Source organism: Oncorhynchus kisutch, linkage group LG9 (assembly GCF_002021735.2).
Source record: "Oncorhynchus kisutch isolate 150728-3 linkage group LG9, Okis_V2, whole genome shotgun sequence".
NCBI classification, from domain to species: Eukaryota; Metazoa; Chordata; class Actinopteri; order Salmoniformes; family Salmonidae; genus Oncorhynchus; species Oncorhynchus kisutch.
The window spans coordinates 22,538,421-22,548,454 of NC_034182.2; the positions used below are offsets into that span (position 1 = coordinate 22,538,421).

The following is a 10,034-nucleotide window of genomic DNA, read 5'->3' on the forward strand; positions in this document are numbered from 1 at the left end:
CACCTGAGATTATTATGAACCTCACGGAAGTGACCACTGAGGACCTCGTAGAACAGGATGTGGCCGTGGAGAGAAACAGAGAGAGAAACGAAGAGGAACAACGTCACACCAGGCGTCATCGGAGGTACCAGCCCCCAGATCCACTCAACTCATTTCAGCAGAGGCTCTCCTCCAAGCCGTCGAGAGGGATGCAGCCCAACCTGATGCTCACAGGAAGGAGGATGAAGAGACCCTCTTTGCCATGAGCCTGGTGCCAACACTGAAGAGGCTGCGTCAGCAAAGAAAAGCAGCAGTCAAGGTTAAAATGTATCAGCTGCTTTTCGAAGCCGAGTTCAATGGTACGTTTTTTTATTCTCCACATCACAGGTAGTGTCATAAGTGTGCGACAGTGAAGTAAAGTAGGTCATTTTTACAGTATAGTCATGTAGGTTAATTGGTATTTCAGATCAAAGTATTAATATGAGGCAAATGTATAGCTGTTGTTTCTGGGTAAGAGAATATCCTAAAACAGTTTGCTGTCGAAATATCTGCCTGTCGTATTCATCTTTTGATCTGAAATATAAATTCCATGAGTAAACAGCAAGTATTACCAACTTTACCACACTGTTCCTATATTTATGCCATTAACTACACTATGCAAGCAGTATTTAGTTAACATAAATCCCACCTTTTATGGTGTCATTATGTTAAGCTTGTATGTGTTGTTTTTCTCTTCGCTTTCAGAAATATCAATTTAGCTGACCAGCTCACAGGAAGGACAGGAAGAGGAGTTGTCTGGTTGTTGTTTTGACCTCCCTCATTGTACCTTTCTTTTCACACACTTCAGTTTAAATTCAGTCAATTCATGAAGTCATTTGTTTATAAAGTCTTAGGATAGCTTTCATTATTAGTGTTGCATAGATTTCTGAATTGAAACTCATACGGAGTTTTCACAGATGCTCTTGGTCTCTTACGAGACTAAAGGTCAATATATTTATTTAATTTAAAACCACTTGAAAACCAGGGTGTTGAAACTTTTTGTGAAGTTATGTTCCATCGACTGGTCCGTGATGTCCAGGGGCCATTTGTTTGTTTAGCGGTGTTATGGCTACATATTATTCCCTTTTTTCAGAGACAGAGACACACACACCTCTTCGTAGCTCAGATCTCCAGTGCCCTGCCCTCTCTCTCTTTATGGCCATGTCTGAAGTTCCCCTACTATGTCTAGGCTTTATGAGTAGTCCCTGTATCGGTCTGCAGTTGTGCCAAAAAGACATGCTCTTGCTGTTCTCTTACAGATTACAGGCTACACATTCATTTAAAACAAATAATAATAATTTACACGCACGTACACACCTCTTTCAATAGTTTTATTTGTTTAAACATTTTTACAACACACTGTTGTTCTTGTCATGTTCTTTCCTGTACTTGAATACGTATTAAATTATAACGTTTTCATAGTCAGTTGTTTATTAATATCTAATTTAGACTTAATCTGCTTATTTCTTCCCAACACCTTTGCTGATCTAAGAAAAGATGAAAGTAAAAGCACATTCTCTTCCTAATTAGTTTTTTTCCCACCTGTATTTTGTCAGGCCAGTGAACATGGTGGTAAACTGTACTATTTGTATGGACCCTAGGTTACCTAGGTTACTCTTTCCCTTTGTTATCATACTAACTGTATGTCGTATAACCTTAATTAGTGCTCCCGCTCACCTGATGTACCATGCCAGGTGTGTATAATACTGACGTTAATGGGAGAGGGACGGGGTTAAGGTGTGGTCTTTTACTCCCAAATTTCACTTAAATATAGCATCCAAATGAAGAGAGACAATGATACATAAAGTAATCTGGGGGAAAAATGCAATTTTATGGACAACGGTGGATGGTTCTTAAAATAACCTTTGTGTTATTTGTGGAGAACACGTGGCCTTCACGCAGGCATCGACATTTGAGGGGCTGAGACCAAGCACTCTCCGATACATTCTCCATCGGGCTGCCAGAATCCCAAAGGCGCATTCAACAACTAACCATGCCCTGGACAGTCGTTTGTTAAAGATCCTTACAGGCTTTGGCAATGGCAGCTGGCGTCCAGCGTAGGGCCTCATGAGGTTGGGTCTTAAAGGGATGGCCTCATCGCCGACGAAGACGTGGGGAACAGGTCCCAGGTCTTCAGCCCCAGGGAGTGATGCAGGTGGTGGAATCTCCAGGGTGCCATCCTGAAGGCAGAGTCCCGGAGGGTCCCGCCATCACTTCCCTTGCCGTAAGCACCACCATCGACAACACGGAAACAGTAGATGGCATCTACTACAGCCAAGAGTACAACTGAATATGTACCCTTGTAGTTGTAGAATTGCGAACCTGAGCACGGTGGAGCCTGGATTACTACATGTTTCCTGTCAATGGAGCCACAGAGGGGACAATGCCTGCCACCGTGGACCGTCCAACTCGGAAGCTGAATCCTATGGTCCTGTAGGAGTCCCCTGTCGCCAAGAATCTAAAATATAATTCAAAATAATGATCAATATTGTGTATAACTTGAATTCCATCCATATATTATATATACTCATATAGCTACCTCATTACTGTTTATTATGCTTTACTAATTATATTGTAATACTCATCAACCATCATTAACGATGCCTTGAAACAGTACAATTCAGTCTATGACTATATCGATAAACTGTAGTCCAGGCCAACTCTACTCTTAGAAAGAATGGTACTATCTACTTTCTCTGGCTGTCCACATAGGAGATCCCTTTTAGGTTCCAGGTAGTACTCCTTTTGGTTCCAAGTAGATATGTATTATACCTGGAACCAAAAATGGTTATCCTATGGGGAAAGCAGAAGGACACTTTTGGAACCTTTTTCTCTAAGAGTGTATGAGTACAATAAGAATGTATGGGTCCTGGAGAAGACTAGCCTACCTTTATCAGGGCAGAAGGCACCTTTCTTTTCATTTGGTAACATTGCATAATTAAAAAATGATTATAAACCAACTTTGGGAAAAGTTAGTCCCATTGAACATTCTGTAAAAGTACATCTGATGTCAAATATGGACTATTAACTAGAGCCCTTTAGCTAGCACATAAAAACAATGTATCAAATATCGATCAATTATGGTATCAAAGGCTTTAAAAATGTACTAGAATGTAGCTTACCGGAGACAAATCGCCATGGGGTTCAAATGGGCTGATGGACTCCCGGTAGTTGGTATCCATCCGGGTGATCCTGGCTCCAACCATCTGGAGCAGGTGATCGAACTGGCTTCGGTCCAGACGAAAGTAACTTCGGAATTCCTCTCCAAACAGTCGAAGCTCTTGAATTAGACGGTGGAACTCCCCTGCTTGCTTTCGGGACTTTAACCATCTCTGGACCCACACAGACCTGCGCTTTCGGCGGCGCTGGTCCCGGTCCAACAGCGCGACCAAGACCACCTTCCTCAACGTTGGTCTCATTGTTGAAAGAGCCTACTCTGCTATCTTGACTATTTATTATTGTATTTTGGAGGGAAATTATATTATAGGCTCTCACATTTAATTTGTGGATGTCATCGAATAAATAATATACTTGGCAAATAAATTAATACAAAATGTAAAGAAATTATGCAATCAAACTGTTTTTATGTAATCACACATTTTTACTGAATATGTGTGCAAAAAAAAAAAATCAACATTCATATTTGTTCTACTTTCTGTCAAGTCTACGCATACAATTTGACACAGAGCGCACTGCAACTGCTTCTGCAACGCTGCAAGGCATATGCAGCGTTCCATTGGAAATTAATGTACTTCTGGTGTATCGAAACGCAATACACAGTCGGTGTGTTCGAAGCGTAAGTCTTTTTGACCGCCTTCTTCCTGTTGACAGTCTTTTTGGAAACTCCAACTCTTCTTGGAAACTCCAACTCTTCTTGGAAACTCCAACTTCCCACCAACGGCGTCTAGAGTGGAAGCCCTTCTCTCCCATGACCGCTGAGTTGTAGTCGATTTTTTTTGGGTTGTCACAGTCTGGGATATTTTGGTTTACTTTATTCGTGTCTTTCCTGGATATTCTTCTGTGCCTCTGCCTTCGTGGACCTATGCGCAGCCTGTGGGAAATGCATGTAAATATTGCACGAAGACAACTGTTAAAGGAGGGCTGAATTGCTTGCTTTATCCTTGGTTTCAATTCTCATTAGGAAATGCGACTGAGAACGAGATTTGTGTCTTGGAGGCATTCTTCGATGTGGGAAGCACTTGTACTTTCACTCTACCAATACACTACGCAGTTAGTCACTCATCCTTCTAAATAACTTGAACAAGTCTAACCATGTTTTGTATCTGGAAGTAGTCTAGACTAGCTAGCAAGCTAGCCAACTTTTTTCGTTTCAGCCGGCCGCTGTGCAACCATGGCAAAGTTGGTTTGACTTTGGATAGCCTGTCTCTGGGGCTAGTTAGAAACGGACAAAAAATTACACAATGTAAATGGGACAATATTTTAATATCTTTTTGTTGTCTCAAATGCTTTCAACATTTGTATATGCATTTCTACAACTTATAGATGGTTTGGGGTTTTTAAGTAATTGACATTTGGAGCTATTGGCATTTATTTATTTTGATCATTATGATCAGGTCGGATGCAGCTGTGGGCAGGATTGAAATAAACCCAACCTAAGGAAAACTGTTATGGTCCCCTTCATTCTGTGACATATAATTTCTTCCTAATCATTTTTACAAATCTCTGTTTTAGATGAGATTGACTTTGTTACCAAAATCATCCTATATACACTTTGTAGTCAATGTTAATACTAGAATGTTTGACTAATATCGATGCTACGTATGCCGTTTTCTACCAGATAAGTTGTTTATTGCCTTCAGTTTTTCTTTAAGGAGAGATCTAGAAAATAATGATTGAATAAATCTAATACATTTCTTACCTTTTTGTTTGACTCCCTCCTCAATGGGCACAGTATTGTGACACTTGTGGCCTGTCTCAGCACACAAAACATACACACAGTTCTGGTCACTCCTACAGAACAGCTCCAGGAGTCTTTTGTGCTTCTTACACATCCTGTTCTCCACAGGGTCAATCAGCTTGTGTCTCTTCAGAGTCACCACTCTCTGATGAGGCTCCAGGTGAATCTCACTGTAAGAGGGCAGACACGCCAGGCAGGACTTAGGGGCCTTGAGCTTCCTTGTAGTACAAACATGACCAGCCATTTAACAGTGTTTGTGGAGACCTCAGGTTTCACATAGAACCGTTTCTTACATTTTGGACATTGGCATATCTCACTGTCATCCCAGTGTCCACCAATACAGGCTTTGCAGAAGGTGTGGCCATAAGGACTGGTAACTGGATCAATGAACACATTCAGGCAGATATAGCACTGGCACTGCTCTTCTGGCAGAAGGCTTCTGTCAACATTCAATGATGAAATCTCTAATCGGCGGGGGGGGGGGGGGGGGGGGGGGATTATGTTATTATTACCTTATTTTGGATCTTGAATCATCCATATACCTTCAGCACGGTATTGATGAGCTTGATAAGAAATTACTACAACCCAAATAGTGTAAAATACCCATGTCAAATATGTGAAAACATATGTATGACATTTTAAGCAGGTAAAGTTGAACTAGACTGCAAGCAAAGGCTTGTCCCTGCATCACCAATAATACGACTGGTCTCCAACCTTTTGATAATGACTTACTGTATGAGTTTAACCCAACACCTCTAACCAATTAACCGAAACAACATAAAAACATCAGTTTCTTCAACTTTATCAAAGCAAAATACAACAGAAAACAAGTAAAAATTAAGCTGAAAAAATGTAGATATACCTGTTTTTTATGTTTTCATTAGCAAGATTTTTCTGGGCTCACATGTTTTAATTCGGATGGAAATCATCACCAGAACATACAGTTGAAGTCGGAAGTTTACATACACTTAGGTTGTTTACAGACAGATTATTTCACTTATAATACACTGTGGGTCAGATGATTACATATGCTAAATTGACTGTGCCTTTAAACAGCTTGGAAAATTCCAGACAATGATGTCATGGCTTTAGAAGCTTCTGATAGGCTAATTGGCATCATTTGAGTCAATTGGAGGTGTACCTGTGGATGTATTTCAAGGCCTACCTTCAAACTCAGTGCCTCTTTGCTTGACATCATGGGAAAATCAAAAGAAATCAGCCAAGACCTCATAAAAAAAATTGTAGACCTCCACAAGTCTGGTTCATCCTTGGGAGCAATTTCCAAATGCCTGAAGGTACCACGTTCATCTGTACAAACAATAGTATGCAAGTATAAACACCATGGGACCACGCAGCCGTCCTACCGCTCAGAAAGGAGATGCGTTCTGTCTCCTAGAGATGAAAGTACTTTGGTGCGAAAAGTGCAAATCAATCCCAGAACAATAGCAAAGGACCTTGTGAAGATGCTGGAGGAAACAGGTACAGAAGTATCCATATCCACAGTAAAACGAGTCCTATATCGACATAGACTGAAAGGCCGCTCAGCAAGGAAGAAGCCACTGCTCCAAAACGCCATTAAAAAGCCAGACTATGGTTTGCAAATGCACATGGTGATAAAGATTGTAGTTTTTGGTTAAATGTCCTCTGGTCTGATGAAACAAAAATAGAACTGTTTGGCCATAATGATCATCGTTATGTTTGGGGGATAAAGCGGGACGCTTGCAAGCCGAAGAACACCATCCCAACCGTGAAGCACGGGGGTGGAATCATCATGTTGTGGGGGTGCTTTGCTGCAGGAGGGACTGGTGCACTTCACAAAATAGATGGCTTCATGAAGAATGAAAATTATGTGGATATATTGAAGCAACATCTCAAGACATCAGTCAGGAAGTTAAAGCTTGGTCGCAAATGGGTCTTCCAAATGGACAATGACCCCAAGCATACTTCCAAAGTTGTGGTAAAGTGGCTTAAGGACAACAAAGTCAAGGTATTGGAGTGGCCATCACAACACCCTGACCTCAATCCCATAGAACAATTGTGGGCAGAACTGAAAAAGCGTGTGCGAGCAAGGCCTACAAACCTGACTCAGTTACACCAACTCTGTCAGGAGGAATGGCCCAAAATTCACCCAACTTAGTGTGGGAAGGTTGTGGAAGGCTTCCCAAAATGTTTGACCCAAGTTAAACAATTTAAAGGCATTGCTACCAAATACTAATTGAGTGTATTTAAATGTCTGACCCACTGGCTATGTGATGAAAGAAACAAAAGCTGAAATAAATAATTCTCTCTAATATTATTCTGACATTTCACATTCTTAAAATAAAGTGGTGATCTTAACTGATCTAAGAAAGGGAATTTTTAAGTTTAAATGTATTTGGCTAAGGTGTATGTAAACTTCTGACTTCAACTGTAAACTGAATAATATTCCCTTTAGAAGGGAGAAGAATGAATGTTTGAGAGGGAGGAGCTAACCCATAGGAAAGAATCTGTTGCTCACTCGGACATCCTCCAGATCTTTTGGGACTATCTAGAGCTTCTCAATTTTGAATCATTCTATGACCGTTTGTGTCTGGGTTATTGCTCCTAAAGGACCCTTAGGAGAAATACTGAGATGAACTTAGAGACTTCTATGAGACATGTATAGGACACATGAAGTTGAATTGAGATGATTGTTTTAGTGGTATTAGGGAAGTATGATCAGCAGAGAAGGTCTCGTCATTGTATACCGTTGAGCTCCTTCTTGCCTCTTATTTTGTTGGAGCAATAATGATGAGTTCCTGAGACACGTTTGAGACATTTATTAGGCTAATGGTCTGTCTGTGGTGATCTTTTCAGAAATATCTAAGTATGAGCCATAAAGGAGATCTCGACATTGTATGTGCAATATCTCCTCCGTGTCTCATCTATTTCTCTTAAATTTACTACAGAAGCTATACATGAGCCTGATTAATGAGATATGAGACACAATTGAGAATTGAATTTGTTAGCATTAATTTGCAATATTAATTATGTTTAGCTGTTAAAAACAAGAATGAAAACTGATGTAGTTCATCAAATGTACAGTATTCAACAGTGCTTATTACATTAAAAAAGCATCTAACTTTTCATTCCCAGCACAAATTGGGTTTTTAAGTAACCTAGCTTTGAGAAAATTCTTACTAAGAAAATTCTTACTTGGAATTCCGCTGGCCTTCCGGTCGAGGACTCGCTTCCCCTTGGGGACCTTGCCATGGCGTCCAAAGGCAACTGAATTAACACATTCTTCCACTGAGGAAAAAAAAGGGTGAAAAAGCAAATCAAACAGATGCAAGCAATGTTGCCTAGATGCCTGATGGATGGCAGCAAGGCGGAGCGGTGAGAGGAACATGCCACTGTCAGGGAACAACTCTTGCTCGCCGGACGGCACCGATGGCCTTCTCTCCTGTAGCTCACAGTGTTTCTTTGTAGGTCACAGTGTTTCTTTGTAGCTCACAGTGTTTCTTTCCAACGATGTCAATGAGAGCGTGCAGCTCTCGGATCTGGACTGGGTCTGAGAGGAGACAATGGCACATACAGGTCATTCATTATAATGTGTTCAAGGCCCAATCACTGTTCCAAATGTCAACAACAACAAAAAACAACGGAAATGGGGTTGGAGAAGTTTTTCAAAATTAATTACAATTGAACTTCACAAAATAAAGTTTGATAGGTGACATGGTATGAATTACTTACCTATTCTCAGAATGACTTCCTCCATCCTTCCCTTGTCACCTCGTCCCTGCAACCATCACATGGGAAAATGCTATGGAACTTTTGCTCTCAAATTAGTCATCTCTATGGTAAGCGTTAACAAACAGAAAATATTCACCTTCTTGTGCACCTGGCAGACACCGTCAGAGCCCTTGGCCCATTATGGACTCATTCATATTTCCATTTTGAAGACAAAAATGACACATTTTTTTAAGGCTCATACATGGTACTCAAAATATACCCATGCAAATGGTCCGTGCAGTCTATCCCTGCTATTTCACAAATCATACAGCCAGCTAATGCCATATCTGACTTTCACTCATGGAGGACCATCGTTTTTGTGACGAAAACAGCGATAAGTCGAGAACAAACATAATTGGAGCATCAAGTGAACTTCAACTGGAGGCAAGGCACCTCTCCACAATGGAAAAACATGCTGGTCACCATATTAAATCATCGCATTCAGTGAGAGCATTTCACAGGGCACGAGTTAATAAGAGAACTCGTCTCACATCAAGGCATTATGGGAAAGGAAAAAGAACGAACAATTTGACCGTTTTTTCCCCCTTTTAAAGTAGCACAAATAAGGTATGGACAGATTGAATTCTTCTTTACCTCTGAGGAATCAGCTGACAAATGGGCACTTATTAGCGGATTTGGAAGTGGAGGTCTTTCTTTGCTGCAAGACACCGTAACACATGGTACCTGCTTTCATGTTGTGCCGCTATTGGAAACCCCTGTCAACACAGTTGTAATTGCCCTTGAGCATGTTGAATTGTTTTCCTTGACATTACATCTGTGTCCGGTATTGTGTTTGCAGCTCATTTCCCAAACACACTTGAGAAGGACTTGGTATACTCAACAAATGACTTGTGTTGGAACAGTATACATTGTACATTGAGTGATGAATTAATGGAAATAAATCATATCTGCTCCACTTTTAGGATTATTTTACACTTCAGCACCGCTTTGAGGTCATGTAGAGATATGTCTGAGATGACATTTGCGATGATTTGATCAGACCTGTTAATAATTATTCTCGTATATAGTTCATAGTGAGATAGGTCCAAGATGACAATGTATAAATACCACTGAGATCTGTATGGGATAAATGTAAGACATGTTTGAGATAGAGCATCTAATTGTTCGTATCACGTTGAGACTCATTTAAGATCTTGTACTACTCTCCTTTATCCAGTAGCTGAGACTGAGAGAAGAGACACTTGTGAGAGAGTTCAGAGAACTCATACAGTGATCACCGTGAGACAGATCCATGTCTACTTCTCACGAGTGACAATTGAGAGGTATGAGAAAACGCACAACATCTCACTGTTGTATTGACCAGTGCTCTTTTTTTTGTTGTCTAGGA

General features: G+C 40.6%; 1 protein-coding gene and 1 long non-coding RNA gene across 2 annotated transcripts; both read right to left on the bottom strand.

The window, feature by feature from the left end:
- Nucleotides 1-1,334: 1,334 nt before the first annotated feature.
- Nucleotides 1,335-4,468, bottom strand: LOC116375280 (uncharacterized). Its single transcript, XM_031832152.1, has 2 exons — nt 3,141-4,468; nt 1,335-2,476 (listed from the first exon to the last, which is right to left on the bottom strand). Exons 1-2 carry the CDS (start codon nt 3,435-3,437, stop codon nt 2,099-2,101), a joined length of 675 nt encoding a protein of 224 aa, XP_031688012.1. The 5' UTR covers nt 3,438-4,468; the 3' UTR covers nt 1,335-2,098.
- Nucleotides 4,469-4,836: 368 nt separating this feature from the next.
- On the bottom strand, nt 4,837-8,474 carry LOC116375281 (uncharacterized). The gene is made up of 3 exons (XR_004211035.1): nt 8,369-8,474; nt 8,111-8,203; nt 4,837-5,106 (listed from the first exon to the last, which is right to left on the bottom strand). It is a non-coding gene; the product is annotated as an uncharacterized LOC116375281 (long non-coding RNA).
- Nucleotides 8,475-10,034: the final 1,560 nt, after the last annotated feature.